The sequence below is a fragment of the Zea mays genome, chromosome 6 (genome assembly GCF_902167145.1).
Source record: "Zea mays cultivar B73 chromosome 6, Zm-B73-REFERENCE-NAM-5.0, whole genome shotgun sequence".
NCBI lineage: Eukaryota > Viridiplantae > Streptophyta > Magnoliopsida > Poales > Poaceae > Zea > Zea mays.
Window position 1 is genome coordinate 158,213,109 of NC_050101.1, and position 17,222 is coordinate 158,230,330.

The following is a 17,222-nucleotide window of genomic DNA, read 5'->3' on the forward strand; positions in this document are numbered from 1 at the left end:
ACAAAAATATGGAGTCTACAGGCTGAATCATTGTAGGATCGCTAATGCTGAGGGGGGAGAGAGAGATCTGCCGATCTCCTCTCTACTCGGTGAGGTTCCTAATGCTAATGTTGAAGGAGGGGTCACTAATGATTTAAATAAACGACAATGCTACTACAAATCAAGAGATCCGGAGTCTCTATGCTTCCATCATCAACCTTACCATAATTGTCAAATGTATATGCTCTTAGGATAAGCTGAAAGTGTTAACACAAAAAAAAGACCTCACTTACGTCTAGAATTATGTTTCTTTATTTACGTAGTGATTTCTTTTTTAAAAATTACATCCATTTTCCTAACTTCATATACAACACTTTTCCTTTTTATATACACGAATTTTATATAGACATAAAAAACATCACGCGCGGAGCGCACGTTAGACACTTTTATATAAAAAACGGTAAAACCCTACCTACGCCTCGCATGGTCGGTCGCACCGAACAGCACGACCAGACCAGTTGCCCGGCTCACCAAATCCAGGCGTGGCCGTGCGACCATCCCTCCCCTCATGGCGTCATCGGCGGCGCGATCCCTCGCGCTCGTCGCGTCTGCCTCGGCATCGCTCGGCGTCGGGCAGCGGTCGTGGGCTCGCTTGGCTGTCTCTTCCTCTTCGGCTGGGTCGGCCCTCCCCAAGCTCCGCGGGCTCCGCTCGTTCGCCGCCTCCGCAGGGGGCGCCGTGATGGGGAAGCCAGGCCCCGGGGTCGTTGACGCCGACGCCGGGATGGACGCCGTCCAGCGGCGGCTCATGTTTGAGGACGAGTGAGTTGCCTCCGGTCCCTCCGTCTCGTCAAATTTGCTACTTGCTAGCAGTGCTCTGTGTCTTATAGTATCGGATGGTGGCTATTGAAACTATTCTCTCTCGAGTATTATCTAATTACATGAGCTGTGATTCTTTCTCCTTTTGGAATCTAGATTGCTATTGCTACAACTACAACTTAGGCTATCTCCTCATATTCAAACACGTTGCAAAAGAGCGTAGACTACGTTGCAAAACAATGTTTTGGATGATCTGTTTTGGATGACCATATAGGTGAACTGCAAGACATGATCCCAGTTTGTTCGCTTCCATTTTAAATCTTGTGACTGCTGTCAATAAAACAGGTTTTTTTTCTATGCAGGTGCATTTTAGTGGATGAACAAGACAATGTCATCGGCCACGAGTCCAAGTATAACTGTACGTGATTCCGTGTGAATTTGTCCATTCCATTCAGTTATGCACGGTTTTGATATTCAAAACAAGACCGTTATTGATGCTGACTGTTCTTTCTAGCCGTGCTCAGTATGATAAGTATCCCAATAGCTTGGGCCACAGTTCTAGTGGAGACAGTATGCTTACCAACTCTAGAAACATCATGAGCAAAGTCTTTGATGCAGCCGCCATCTAACCATCTGTCTGACCAGAATAAAATCCTGTTTCCATTTCCAACCAACCGAAGATTGAAAGAACTTCCTTACTTGCACTGGCACAGGCAGCTTTAAACCATGCCAAGGTTTGTTAGTATCTGTTTTCTCCAGCCACAACCATTTAGCTTGCAGTGCCCAGCTTTGTAATACAGATTAGGGACCCCAAGCCCACCAAAGACGAGCGGCCTTGTAACGATATCCCAAGAGACTAAACAGTTACCTCCATTTACGTTCTTTATGCCTCTCCATAAGAAACCTCTACGAGATCTTGACGCCCCTTTCCTGGGTTGGGATCCAACAATTTTTGCTTTTATGGGATGCTGTAAGAAGAGTAGTTTTAACACAGGAGGCTGATAAACATATCTGACTGCATACTTCTTTTGGCCCATTCTCCTCTAAGTCTTGTTACAAGGCCTTCTTTATGGGATCCATTATTTTTGAACCTTGGAAGAGGCTGTGGAAATCTTGGGCTCCTCCAAAGTGTAAATTTTTCTTGTGGCTGGCTATTCGGAATAAATGTTGGACATCTGATAGACTGGAAAGGAGAAGTCTGGACCACCCAAAGTCTTGTCTTTTATGTGATCAATCGCAAGAAACCATCCAGCATCTTTTATGTACCTGCGTCTTTGCAAGACAGTTTTGGCATACCATTCTTTTGCCCTTGGGTTTTGGTAATCTCTCTCCGTCGGGAGATGAGATCTCCTTTGCCGATTGGTGGCGGAAAGTAAGTAAGAAGATTCATTAAAGCAAGAGAAAGGGTATGAACAGCGTCATCATTCTGGAGGCCTGGTGTTTATGGATTCACCGCAACAAGTCAGTCTTCAATGGGGATAACCCTTCGCTGAGCACTATCAGATGCGTCTTTCTTTATGAGATGGGGTGTTGGATTAAGGCTGGAGCTAAACATCTTCAGAGCTTAGGCATAGAGATCACGCTTAATATACATAGAGCCTAATTTGTGGGGGAGGATGTAGTGTGTGAGTGGGTGTTTTGTTGGGCCTGTTCTGGGCTATGTACCTTGGTCCATTTTGGACCATTTCTTTAATTAAATGATGCGCAGCTCTCCTGCGCTTTCGAAAAAAAGTATCCCAATTTCCATGTTTGACTTTGACAAGTACAACATTGGTTCAGCAGGAAGAAAATGCTTGCAATTGCCCTCTTACATTTAATGTTTGGTGGAACCTCAAGTTACATTAATATTTGATTGTAGTCCCATCAAGATAATAGAAAGTACTGTGGGCGTATGTTTGGTCAATGTTCACATGCTCATACTATTCTGTAAGTCTATGATGAATTGTTAAATTCAATGGCCAAACCATAATTAAATACTGTAAAGCTCTTGACCTCATGGTCTAGAGATATTTCAAAGCATTACATAGTACAAATTTAGTTGTTAATATGTGAGTATTGCACACTTATTAATGACTTGTGACCTTAACCCAGAGTTCTAACATTGAAGTGTCAGATTTTAGCTACTATTACACTTTTTTATTCATCATACTTGATCAATAATTATAGGCCATCTCATGGAGAAGATAGAAGCTGGAAATGCCCTGCACAGAGCTTTCAGTGTTTTCCTTTTCAACTCCAAATATGAGTTGCTACTGCAGGTATTCACACAATACTAACTATGGTTGTCTTGCTTTGAGATGTAATGTAAGTTCCACTTCATGTTCCTTGAATCATTGGCTGCAGTTCTGAGTTCACTTTGTTCGTTTTCCAATTAAGTAGGATATACAACCTTTTTGCTATTTTGCTTGGAGTAGGCTCTGTGTGTGATTTACAAAAAAAAAAAGATTCGCTGTGTATTCAAAATGGGTTAGCTACTTAACGTAGTTCATGATTTCGGGTTGGGATGCCTCATAAATCAATCCATCTCAATGGTGGTGGCAGAGGTGCTTGTCTTAGATGGGTCATGATCAAACTAGAGTTTGGGTGTCTTGGCACATATGAGCGTGATGTTTGGCATGTGCATTTATTCAAGCATGATATTATGGATAGGTTCAATTGAAAATTGCGAAAGGGTCTCTAGTTGAGTTGGTTAGGTGGCTTGAGTAGCACTCCTCACGTTCTTTGTTTGACCTCTCACGGGAGCGAATTTCAGGTTGGGTTTAGAAAAATCCCATACCCTGTTCCATGGCAAAGCTCATGTTTAAGGTTCGATCGGGTTGTTCTCACATGGGCTACGGTGCCACTGTGTATGGGTAGTACAGGGGTTATCTCAATCTGTTTGAGAAGGCCTTCTTAACGCAATGGCTGGAAGCTGTCTTGCCCCCACCTCTCCTCCCACAGGTTAATTTTTTAGGTTTGACTGAAAATTAGAAATAACTTTAGTTTGTGTTCTGATAGTTCTATTTTGACTGAACCCCGGATTTGGTTGCTCCATGCTTTAGGTGGTGACAGGTTTTTCTTTGCCTGAGCCAATTTTCTGTTCCCTAAATGGATGATCTCGTTCCTGACATAGAATGGTCATATTGAAGCAATCCTCTCGAAATTCTCATTTTATTTTTCTTGAATGCTTCTTGGCTTCTTTCCATATTGAGGAATTGTGCGTTATGGAGCAATCTTCATAAAAATGTTTCCTTTCTTGGACATGGTTATTAGGTAGGTTAATATCAGGGTGTAGTTTACAACGATAACACTACTGAATAAAAAAACTCGACCCACGGGGGTAAGACAACCCCTAGGCATTTTATTAAGAAGACCTTCTCACGCAGGTCGAGAAAACCCCTGAACCCCGCTCCACCCATACACAGAGGCACCGTAGCCCATGTGAGAAACGACCGCGACCGGGACAGAGCCTTAGACCTGTGCTTTGGCGTGGGACAGGCGAGGTTTTTTTAACCACAGTCTAAAGTTCGCTCCCACGGGAAGTTGAACCCAGGACCCGAGGAGTGCTACTGAGACCAGTTAACCAACTTAACTAGAGGCCCTTTCGTGATAACACTACTAAATCACTTTTACTTTCATGTAATGCCTCACCTAACATGGAAGAGCATGGATCTCTCTGGAAAATTGTTTATACTTGTACTAAAGAAAATATTTGTAACATTTTAGGAAGGAAAATGATTAGCCATTTTGGAATTAAGGTCCTTATTAAGAGGGCGCAATTTCAATTTTACCACATAAATTTGGCTGAGTAGAACATATCTTGCTTTCGCTCAAGAGCTGTTAGCGAGTTTCTGCTGGTGAAATAGTTACTGTCCAATACCAGACCACTGGCTTTTAGGATTTTGTTCATGAATCTTACATGTCTTTCTGCTCTGTACGAGAAATTTACTTTATGTTCAGTTATGTCTCATCATATATGTAAACACTAAACAGTTTCACACACTCCAAAGCAGAAGCTCAGAACAGTGGACATGAGTCATTTGTTGCTGGTTCTTCTGCCTTTGTTTTATGTTACTGCATTGCTATTTCTCTAAACTAGCTTGTCTAAATCAAAGGGTATTTCCTAAGTCTGTTTACCGCAGAAGATATTGTAAAATCATATCCTTTACAGCAAAGGTCTGCAACAAAAGTGACATTTCCACTTGTCTGGACAAACACCTGCTGTAGCCATCCTCTCTACCGCGAGTCAGAGTTGATTGAGGAAAATTGTGCAGGTATGTATACATGTTCCTTGAAGAGTGAGGAATATAGTTTTATATGCACCATCCATATTGTTCCTTGCACTCTACTCGTGACCAGTCGCCATCTCTTATTCTGTTCAGGGGTGAGAAATGCAGCCCAGCGCAAACTATTTGATGAGCTGGGAATAGTGGCTGACGAATTACCTGTCGACCAGTTCATTCCGCTTGGGAGGATGCTTTACAAGGCTCCTTCAGATGGAAAATGGGGCGAACACGAGTGTACATACTTGATTGCCTCTTGCCATTACATGATGGGTTCCCAGTTCCCATACTATTTGTGTTTGCTGTACTCTGCATGTTTCAAGGGTCTGCTTTGCAGTTGCGGGCTTTAAAACCTTTCCTATCCTTGTTATTTCAGTGGATTACCTCTTGTTCATGGTTCGTGACGTGAAGCTCGACCCGAATCCTGAAGAGGTGGCCGATGTCAAGTACATGAACCGGCATCAGCTGAAGGAGCTGCTCAGGAAAGCCGATGCCGGGGAAGATGGCGTTAAGCTCTCCCCTTGGTTCAGGCTGGTGGTGGACAACTTTCTCATGGGCTGGTGGGATCATGTCGAGCAAGGGACTCTGCAGGGGGCAGCAGACATGAAAACCATCCATAAATTGTAAATCTTCTAGATCGCTTAAGCACGAGTCTTGCCCTGTTGAGGAATAAGCGCTTGTCCTGCTGTTTGGTGCTGGAGGAATAATCGATAAAATTATAACAGAGTGATCTTAATTCTGGAACGTAACTATTAACATTGAACCCCATCTGTGATGTGTAAATTTCTACCTAAGTATCGAGACATACAAAGAAAAAGGGGGCACGCCAAGTCAATTAGGTTAGGCAAATTGATACATACTATACATTCAAAGGCAAAGGCCAAAGGATGTTTGGAAGTGAAGTTTCACTGTCTTGAAAGAATACTGCATGTTTGGAAGTGAAGTTTCACTGTCTTGAAAGAATACTGCAGTAGTTTAAAATAGTACATTTTTGAAAACTGGGTTCTATACATAAGTTTAGAATATCTTAAAATAACTACAATATTTGTAATACTTCAGTTTTAAAAACAGAGATTTTAGCTAACTTGTCAAACACAATTTTTGTATATAATATTATAATATTATATACAGAACGGTGTTTGACAAGCTAGTTAAAATCTCTATTTCAAAACTTAAATATTGCAAAAATTGTAAAACTTAGGTTTGGATCTTAGTTTTCAAAACTATAGTATTTTAAATGGTGGTATTGTATTGACCAAAGTATAATGTAGTATTTTAAATATTGTGGTTTTCAAAAACTTTGTTGCCTAAATGGACAATTCCACAACTAACAAGCACTATTTTGTCCATCATTCCAAAGCCATATAAGCAAACCCATGTTGGCCAGCGCAGCAAGAGAATTTCGAAGTACCAACACAAAATGCTAAAAGAAACACGACTCTGACTCGGGTGCAACATTTAGCTTTGCTGAAGGTGACACACTGAAACACAGGTATACGCGAAGACACAACTTTTGTTCAGACGAAGTTGTGCCCAAACGCCTAGTTGAATAAAACCTATAACACAGCAGACCAAATCGCTTCACCAGGAAAGAACAGTGGGCATCTACTGGAGCCAGGGGACCACGCCTCAAAGGAGGATTATTTCTGCGTCCTTGGATGCTCTTCTCATCTTCAGGAGGCGTTTGAGGGATTCTTTGTCCAGTTTGTTGTTGTCTTCTATCCGCGCACTTCTAAGTACAGGCGCGTCATCGAGCAGAAGTTTCAAGAAGCCTGACTCTGCACAGGAACCAGTGAAGTTGTTCATGACAACTGTGTAAAGGTTCTTGAAGAGACAATCCTGACGATCAACCGAGTCCCAGAAACTCGAGGTGGGTGCAGAATAGCCCCTGTGCATAAGCTGCAAATTGAAAAAATGTCAAGAAAGAAGCTATGGAGATTCGTGAGATGCAGGGTGAGGATTTTCATCGGTCGTACGTACCTGTAGCTCCATGCGTCGCAAGTTGGGAGCAATTTGAAACAAACAGTGAGCCGCGTTTGCTTCCTTCAGGTTACCAAGGTCAAGCTCCAGGGTTATCTCGGTCAGCCGATTTAACGATCTCGGTAGTTTACCAGGCACGATTCCATGTGCTGCACACTGTAAAGTAGCAAGGCGTCACCTAACATACTGTGAGACAAGAAAAACCAGGGGATGCGCTTCTTTGTCCGTACCTCAAAAGCGTGCCCGAGCAATGAAATATTTTCAATATCCAAAAGAGAACCAATGAATTGGGAAAGATTAAAGTTGGACCCAGCCCTTTTGACATAACCAGTGTTAACTTGCAGGTTAATCACTGCTGAAGAGACGTGCGGCGTCACAAGATTGAGATGTTTAAACATGCCATCAACTCTTAGGACTTTGAGCTTTGTTGAGTGGATGGTGATATCAGCAAAGCTGAGCAACCTGGAGAGAATAAGTTCCTCCAAGTTCGGGCAGCTCGCTACTAATTCCCCAATATTGTTTTCCGTTGCACAGAACTCAACGAAATGAAGGGTACGCATCCGCTTAAAGCCTGCAAACAGAGGTGGCAACTGGAATATACATCCTTGCAGGCAAGCATATTCCAATTCCACGCATGAGAAGAAAGAAGAAGGGATTTTGTAATTCCTCCATATCCTTGTCTTAATTTGAATTTCTTTTATTCCATTTCTTGACAGCATAAGCATCCACCTGTGGATGTGTCCTCCAGGAGAAAACATGTGAACCCGTCGAGCATTCATTTCAAACTTCAAAATAGGGCCATCATGGAGGGAGAGAAACGTTATGACGAAGTAAACAAATCTGTCGCTGTCACCGTCTTCATTACCATTGCCTAAAGCAAAATCATCTTCTCTGAACATCAATTCAGTCATTGAAGCCCATGTGTACCTCCATTTCCTTGACAAGAGACATGTTCTTACAGCTTCTTTTATTGGCAAACAGCAGAGAATTTTGTCTTTAATAACATCAGGTAGATTACTGATGATGTCAACATTTGTAACAGATTTATGTCTTTTCTTTTGAGAACCTCCACGATCCATTGGGTATACTTCTATTGTGGGAACCTGCACTTGCAATTTGATAAAAATAACTAATAAACATCAAAATCTAACACATGAAGCATATCATCCACGCCAATAAAAACAGAAAAGACTCATATGCTGGATTCTTTAATCAGTTTGAGTTAAGCCCAAGGTTTTACATTGCAATGTCTGTGTCATCACTGTGAGCATTGTTTTTGAGGTGTTGCTGTGTCCTGTGGTGCTAGGGGTATGCCTAGACGTCTAGGTGCCACTTTTAAGCAACGCCTAGATGATATGGCATACTAGAACCTTGTAGCATCCTGTGGCACCAAGGGTATGCCTGGACACCAAGATGATGACTTTAAAACCATGACTTGGAAGGTCCAATAAAGCTTATCGGAGAGGTGTCGAGTTTACAGCAATCCATGGGCATCCCAGGCAATCCAAGATCTTCGCTATGGGCTAAGGTTGTGCCAAGCCCAATATCAGAAGTTCAAGCCTCAGCTTGAGCAAGATGTTTGATGCAAATACATCTGGTCTAAGCCCAAACTAACATGAGGTCACAAACTTTAAATATATGAATACGAATCTGTGTACACTCCATTATGAGAAAAAAAAATATTTTCTATTTGGGAAGAAAAAACTATCTCAAGCTTAGAAACCAACTGTTATGGATTGTGATGGGATTAGGGAATTGGAGAGGGAGTTGTAGTTGCAGGAATGCCGACCGGGAGCCTCTGCCCACAACCGGGCAAGAAGAAGGCTTGCTTCTAATTCATGTTTAACCTTAACTGATACAATAGTGTCCCTTTTATAGAGACGACTGACTTATCTCTTTTCAACTAACCAAATCTAATCTAATCCTTATCTCTTCCCTAACTGATCTGATCTAATCCTTATCTTTTCCCTAACTAATCTGATCCAATCTTTATCTTTTGCCTAACAAACCAATCCTTATCTCTTCCCTAACAAACCAACTAACCGCGTGAATAGTGCCTCCCTGACACTACACCCCTCATGGACAAGTAGCTCGTCCTCGAGCTGCAGCATAACGGGTGTCCATAGACTGACTCAACTTGGCCTAAGCCTACGCCTAGAACAACTCTTTTACATCTCGGCTCATTCTCTATTGGTAGAGTACTGCAAATTCTTTATTAGGCCACCATTGAGGTGGGCCCCATCCAGACTCATCAAGAGAGAGGCATGATTGGCTGGCTTGGCCACCATAGCCCACAAGGCGTGTCACAAGCCCATGACCGATGGGCAACCCTGCAGTAGAGGAGCTAGGCAGCCAGCTGTTGTGGCCGCCCTTGTTGCTGGTTGTGCCGTTAGATATCCGAAGAAAATGGTGGTGGCTGTTGTGGATTTGTGGAGGAAGATGAGGACACCAATATACACGATGGCCCCGATCCAACGAAGGCCTCAATGGCCAGCGAAGGCGACTTCGCAGTGGCTGAGTTCCAACACACGCCAGGTGTTCCCGCTCCTACTTGCGCATCTTCCACACTCTCAGTCGTGCAAGGAAGCCACGAGCAGCAGCCTGCAGACCCACAGCTGCCAACGTCTGGTGTCGTGCGGCCAACGCCAGCTGCCGCTCACGTTGCACCGCTGCCTTGATTTGCAGCAGCCCCTGCTCAACCACCAGGAGTGAGGCTTGCATCTTTGAAGCAGCCCCTATGTCAGGGCCTAAGGAGGCCCACGGAGGGGCTGCGGTAGCAGCAACCATGGGCCCTCCAAGGGGGACTAGATAAGAATAGTTAGAGATAAGATTACAAGATTAGTTGAGATTATTTAGGAGATTATTTGAGATTATCTAGGAAGGTTATCAGTTAGTAGTTTGTTGAGAGTTTTTACGAGAGTTTTAAGGAGATAAGGATCTCTAGCTAGATAGGGGCGGCCAGCCAACCTATTTATGTAATCAATGGATGAGAAATAAAGCAGTTAGAAGGGAGAAACCTCCTCTTGCTCGGCCGTGGGCAGAGGCCCCCGGCCGACGTTCCTGCCCATCCATACCCCTCTCTAATCACTCACCGATCTAGCGACCATAACATCTGGTATCGGATAGCTTGGGTTTCGATCTGATCCCATGGCTTCTGCTGCCAATTTCGCGGCGTCATCCTGGCAATCGGCGTCCCCATCTTCATGGACTGCGCCGCATGTCACCTTCGTCACGCCGTCCTGGCAACCGACGTCCCCATCTCCATGGGCTGCGCCACATGCCACCTTCGTCACGCCATCCTGGCAACCGGCGTCCCTATCTCCATGGGCAGCATCGCCTGCCAATTTTATCACCACATCATGGACGCCGGCGTGCCCATCCCCAGGGACAACACCAAAATTCGTCACATCATCTTCGTTGACGGCGTCTCCGTCCCCATGGGCGACGCCACTAGGGGCAGCCACGGCTCAGCAATCACCAGCTCCATCGATGGGGGACTTGTGGACCAACATAAGAGCTGATCTCGCAAAGATGCAAGCCACGCTACAGAAGGTTGAGCAAGGGCTGCTGCAAATCAAGGCGGCAGTGCAACATGAGCAGCACCAGCTGGCATTGTCCGCACGGCTCTAGACGTCGGCGGTTGTGGGCATACAAGCTGGTGCTCGTGGCTTCCCTGCACGACGGAGAGTGCGGGAGATGCGCCAGCAGATGCTCGAGTCAGCCTTGGTGACGGTTGACCTCGGCACACGGGGGCGCGACCTCGCCCTGTCGGACGGCCATCAGCAGCGGCACCGGGCCGCTATCTCCAAGTGCGAGCATGGTACGTGTCCCGCGGGCGACAAACTTCAACTCTACGGCAACGGCGGTAGGGAAGGCACTCCCCTCGTCATCGGCAAGGGCGCACTATTTAGCGCCACCACATTCCGCTACCGGCCGCCACGAGGGCTCTACGACAACGGCGGTAGGGAAGGCACTCCCCTCGTCATCGGCAAGGGCGCACTATTTAGCGCCACCCCATTCCGCTACCGGCCGCCACGAGGGCGCCTCCGCTGGTTATTGTTGCGACCTACTCCAGGTGCTCGTCCATGTGCTCTCCTTTCATCTAGATGGCGTCCGTGGGATCCAGGTGGCTGCACACGTGCAAGTCCAATGCGCGGAGGGTGTCTGCCTTATCTTATGGGGTCAAAAAACAATTCAGATTCAAGATAATAAGATAAGCCGAGATGTAAAAGGCTTGTCTTCTAGGTGTCTGGTTTTGGATCAAGTATTCTCGGTCTTTGAGCACCCGTCATGCTGCAGCTCGAGGACGAGCTGCTTGTCCAGGAGGGGTGTAGTGTCAGGGCCTAAGGAGGCCCACGGAGGGGCTGCGTCAGCAGCAACCATGGGCCCTCCAAGGGGGATTAGATAAGAATAGTTAGAGATAAGATTAGAAGATTAGTTGAGATTATTTAGGAGATTATTTGAGATTATCTAGGAAGGTTATCAGTTAGTAGTTTGTGGAGAGTTTTAAGGAGATAAGGATCTCTAGCTAGATAGGGGTGGCCAGCCAGCCTATTTATGTAATCAATGGATGATAAATAAAGCAGTTAAGAATTAGAAGAGAGAAACCCTCCTCTTGCTCGACCGTGGGCAGAGGCCCATGTCCGAGGTTCCTGCCCATCGATACCCCTCTCCAATCCCTCACTGATCTAGTGACCATAACACCCTACTCAACCAAATCTAATCTAATCCTTTTCTTTTCCCTAACTAATCTAATCTAATCCTTATCTTTTGCCTAACAAACCAACTATTCTGATTTGATCTAATATCGGTATTGTTCATGCAGTGCCTCCTTGACACCAACATTGTAAACCTGGGCCAAGTTCAACATTACGTTTTTAGAGTTATAAGGTTAGGCTTGCCTGTGGCTTGAATGCTTCTATATCATGGAAGATTCCTGACACAGCAAGTTCTTTTAGGTACTAAACTGATGTGTATCCCTTTTAAAAGTTGATACATATTAGTTAGTGCATTACTGCATTGTAAATGCAAACCTAAAGAGAATAATAACGCTACGACCTGAAGAAAGTAATCAAATACATGGGTTGTTTGGTGTACGTGAGGTAATGTTGGCGGCAACATGATCTGTTTCCGTAGAATGTGAGCAGTAAGGGCACTGTATAGGGCAGGACCAGATCATGCTGTGAGCCGAATACAACACAGCCAAATCAAATGGAAATGGGTACCGTTGTGAACCATATACAATGCAAAATAGTCCAATCAAACAGCACCTTAGTCAAACCTTATCAATTGAATACAATAAAAACACTATACAAAATATATTTAGTCAAAGATGAATTAACTATAAATGGAAGAATCATATTTGAGTGATAAGGACATTGTATAGGGCAGGATCGGCTCATGCCGTGAGCCGAATACAGCACAGCCAAACCAAATGGAAATTAACAGCAGCGGATACCCGTTTACAGTGCAAAATAGCCCAATCAAACAGCACCTTAGTCAAACCTTATCAATTGAATACAACAAAATTACTATCCAAAATATATGTAGTCAAAGATGAATTAACTATAAATGGAAGAATCATAAAAAATAGAACCTATTGATATATATGAAGATACATATGTTTGTATTGTTAGAGTGGACGTACTAACCAGTTCAACCCAAAAGCTTAAGCTGATGGGAGGAGGTAGCCAATCCAATTATACACTTCAACACCACCACTCACGTGCAGCCAGAGAGAAGGCACAAACATGAAAAAAATGGATGGAGGCACAAATAAAACTTCTGCCAGGATTCGAACTCGAGACCTCTGGCTTTGATACCATGTTAGAGTGGACGCACTAACCAGTTCAACCCAAAAGCTTAAGCTATAAGTGTACATTTGGGCCGGGCCTGATGGGTCGGTCCGAAGCACGAAAAAAAGCACGGTAAGGCCCGAAATATTTTAGTGCTGTCCCGGCACGACCCGATATAACGGGCCGGGTTTGGGCCAAGGTCGCGACCCATGGGCGGGCATGAGCACGGCCCGTTTAAGGCTGGCACGAAATGACCCATATAGAGGCACGAAAAGGCCCATATATTTATTAAAACCACACTTCATTCCACACTTTCATGTAATGTATAAAGAACACAAAGCTAGAGATAATGCTAGTTAGATGTTTTTTGTAGCTTTGAATTAGAGTATGTAATGTAATTTTACCTTTGTTATGAACATTAGATAATGAACTAAACTTACGAACTTTGTATAGAGTTGATTATACTCTTTTTCCTTCTAACAAAATGATTTGTAAACGAGGTAGTCATTGGTAACTTAATACAAATATTAAGTTTCCTTTTGGTCAAATTTATTTGTCTTATCTTTTATTTGTTTTAATATTATTTGTTTTGAATTTAGGGCTCCAATGTGAATTTCGGGCCCTGATGTGAATTTCGGGCCAAAAAGTGAATTTTGGGCCAAGAATTGAATTTCGGTCCCTGATGTGAATTTCGGGTCAAAAAATGAATTTCGGGCTTTTATAATTTCGGGCTGTCCGAAATGAGCCCGACACATTTAAGCAATTACGTGCCGGGCCGTGGGTCGGCCCAGCACAGCCCAAAATTTAAACGGGTCGGGCCGGCCCAAAATTCAAACAATACGGGCCTTTTCGGGCTTGGGCCGGGCCGGGCGACCCGAATGTACACCTATAGCTTAAGCTAATGGGAGAAGGTAGTCAATCCAATTATACACTTCAACATGTATCTCTTATGACAACACTTCTTAATTTAATTAGAGAAAAAATGCAGAACTAGTTTAAAAAAATCCTTAGCAGATTTTAGTTGGAATTATGTCTGAATATGAACACATATTAGAAAGTGAGAGAGAAGTAAAAAAATTCGTACATGGCATGAAATGTACTATAGCTACAAGCTAGCTTGCTCGACTCGGCTCGTTAGTGGTTCGGCTCGTCTATATTTTTCAATGAATTGAGCCAACATTTTACTTTGTGTAGTTAACGAGCTAGCTCGTGAGCCTAACGAGCCAAAGTTGTTGGTCTTGACCTTATTAGTTTTGTATTACTTCATATCTTGCACTTTACAATTAGTTGATGACCGGTCTAGACCCTGTAAGCTAGGGATTATTATGACTTTATCACTTTGTTTTAATGGATGTATGGATACTCATGGATGCATTATGTATGGCATGGAATATGGACCATGGATATATGGTTTAATACTATAGTATATTGTTACACTTGTATATATGTTAGCACATAATTTTTTTTGTTTGATTTAAGGCTATCGGGTGTGTTACTTTTGTATTATTAATATTCTCAAGCTTTAGATAAATGCAAATTTTATGTATTTTTTAATACCTGGCTTGTGAGCTTAACGAGCCAAGCCAACACTCTCACGGTGCAACTGGTCAGCCGGACACGCCAAGAAGTGGTCTACTGAGCCAGCATGGGTTCGAGTCGCGGCACCAACTTATTAAGAGAAAAAATCAGGGGGATGTCTCTCCCCCTGGTCTCGAGGAAAAAAAAGCTTAACAGGCCAAGCAAAGCCGAGCTAGCTCGTTATCCATTCCTAGCAATGGCCATAGCTACACCTATGATCCTTTTAGGTAAATCATTGATTTCAAAGTTTTAACATAGTTATTGCTATTTAAGCACTAATCATGCCAATTCATCATTGAACAGCACTGTTACAATACATAAAATTTTGCAGCTTATGTTTTCAGCATACAAAAATACGTAGTCTGAGTTGCTTTAATACTCCATCTATTTCAAAATATTGTCAGTACATTTTATAACAGTATTATTCTATACATGTCAAATCTACAAAAAAGCAGTATTCCACATGCAATCAGATGGAAGATTTGATGGACATGTTAAAATAAGATATTAAGGTGAACTTTCAGTTGAAATGCAGCAAAACAGCAACAAAGATCATCTACTTCGGCCATTATGCTCTTTCAATTAGCCTATCATATGCATATTTTGATCTACTAAAAATAAGAACCATAAAAAATATCTCTATTTTAAACCAACATTATCTCAATAGTTTATGCTTCTAAATAAATAAAAAAAATCACCAAACGGCTAACTATTATTGCACCAAGAACGAGCGAACTGGAGATGCCATGGAAATGCATTAACTACTGGTATTCACCAAGAAAACATTTATACACGATATGGAACAGTGTACTTGGGCTCAAAAGTCAAAACTTATGGACACGAAAACGAGGGAAAGCTACAGCATATTCAACACTTCCTCAATACCTTCTCCTCATATTGGGGTCACCCTGCTCCCAACCCACACACATGCACCACACACAACTGTTGGCCCCCATCTTTAATTCGGCAATACGGGTATCAGGGGAGATATATCAGAGCATCTCCATGAGTTCCCAAAATCATTATGTTTTCCATGTCGCCAAAAACTAGTTGTTGAAAATGTATTTTTTCCCAATCTTTCCACCCCCCCCCCTCCGGATTCGCCTGCATATTGGGCGATAGAGTACTGAGACAGTGCTAGAGATGCTCTATAAGGCGATGCGCGGCCTATGAATTGCAGGACGGGGCAGAGCGTAATGAGACGCGACGAAAGGCCCAAGCGACTGGTAAGATAAGGACGGAAGACGTCGGGACTTACCTCGCCTAGAGTTTCGGGTACCGGCTCGGCTGCCCTCGATCTCGTCCTTGCCCCGGCACAAGCAAGTTAGTTTCGGCCCCTTCCTTGTCTTCCTTCTCTTCCGTGGTATCCGGCGCCGCTGTCGATAATCCACAGGGCAGGACGGGGCAGGAGATCGGCGCCTCTAATGCTGGATTGCGACCGGGCGGGATTAACTGGGGCAGGCAGGGGCAATCGACGACAACTCCTGCTGCGATGCATAGGCCAGCCGACCCGGTCATGCGCCGGGGATCGGAGCGGGGGAGAAATCACTGTAGGGCGTGGCACTCCATCCCTCCGCGCCGGCGTCCCCGAGGTGCAGGCTGTGGGGTTTTCTCGTCGAATTGCGCAACGGGCGGCGGATGTTCTCGGGTTGTGGGAGGGGCCGAAGCGCGGCGCAAGAGCGAGGAGCCCGCCCCTATGCCGGTACCATATTTTTTTGATTTTACATTTTAAAATATTCCAGATTTCAAATATATATTTTATTTTAAAAAAATCAGGGTCTCCATCGCTCTGATAGTGCTGCACGAAATAATTGTGGCTCATTTAGTTCGCTCGATTAATCATCTCGGCTCGGATTAGGGTGAAAACGGACAGATACGGACAGATAATAGCTCATCCTGTATCTTACCCTAATATATTTAAAACGTATTCGGGATCTGTCGGCGTTTCGACCCCGGGGGTCCCTGGACCGACGAGTAAATTGTCGTCGCGTGTCCCAGCCCAGATAGGTCGGCGCGAGACAGAGCGCGAAGGGGGGAAAACCAGAGGGAGACAGGCGTAAAAGGGGAAACCCACGACCTTCGTGTTTGTCCCGCGCCCGGGTCGGGTGCGCTTGCAGTAGGGGTTATAAGCGTCCGCGTGGGAGGGAGCGAGAGGCCTGCACGCGCCGTCCCGTCCTCCCCGCGCGGCCAACCCTCTCGTACGAGTGCCCTGACCCTTCCTTTTATAGGCGTAAGGAGAGGGCCCAGGTGTACAATGGGAGGTGTAGCAGTGTGCTAACGTGTCTAGCAGAGAGCAGCTAGCGCCCTAAGTACATGCCGTCGTGGCAGCCGGAGAGATTTTGGCACTCTGTTCATGAGATGTCGTGGCCATCGGAGGAGCGCTGGAGCCTGGCGGAAGGACAGCTGTCGGGGCTGTCGAGTCCTTGCTGACGTCTCCTTGCTTCCGTAAGGGGGCTGAGAGCCGCCGTCGTCATGGAGCACGCGGGACGCCATCATTATTTGTTTACCGGGGCGAGCCAGATGGGACGCCGGTCTTGTTCCCCGTAGCCTGAGCTAGCTAGGGGTAGGGTAATGATGGCCCCCCTGTGACGTGGTCGGTCCGAGCACTGGGTCGGGCGAGGCGGAGGCTCCTCCGAGGTCGAGGTCGAGTCTGTCTTCCGTGGTCGAGGTCGAGCCCGAGCCCTGGGGTCGGGCGAGGCGGAGTTCGTCGTCTTCCGGGGCCGAGGCCGAGTCCGAGCCCTGGGGTCGAGAGAGGCGGAGTTCGTCGTCTTCCGGGGCCGAGGCCGAGTCCGAGCCCTGGGGTCGGGCGAGG

The 17,222-nt window shown here is 45.0% G+C and overlaps 2 protein-coding genes across 2 annotated transcripts; one reads left to right on the top strand and one right to left on the bottom strand.

The window, feature by feature from the left end:
• Window positions 1-417: 417 nt before the first annotated feature.
• LOC103630362 (isopentenyl-diphosphate Delta-isomerase I) lies at window positions 418-5,843 on the top strand. Its single transcript, XM_008651422.4, has 6 exons — window positions 418-798; window positions 1,158-1,213; window positions 2,962-3,053; window positions 4,946-5,048; window positions 5,157-5,294; window positions 5,434-5,843. Exons 1-6 carry the CDS (start codon window positions 548-550, stop codon window positions 5,682-5,684), a joined length of 891 nt encoding a protein of 296 aa, XP_008649644.1. The 5' UTR covers window positions 418-547; the 3' UTR covers window positions 5,685-5,843.
• A 680-nt stretch (window positions 5,844-6,523) lies between these two features.
• On the bottom strand, window positions 6,524-16,064 carry LOC100382330 (uncharacterized). The gene is made up of 4 exons (NM_001175079.1): window positions 15,669-16,064; window positions 7,268-8,140; window positions 7,038-7,193; window positions 6,524-6,956 (listed from the first exon to the last, which is right to left on the bottom strand). Exons 2-4 carry the CDS (start codon window positions 8,114-8,116, stop codon window positions 6,687-6,689), a joined length of 1,275 nt encoding a protein of 424 aa, NP_001168550.1. The 5' UTR covers window positions 8,117-8,140; window positions 15,669-16,064; the 3' UTR covers window positions 6,524-6,686.
• Between the last annotated feature and the right edge of the window lie 1,158 nt (window positions 16,065-17,222).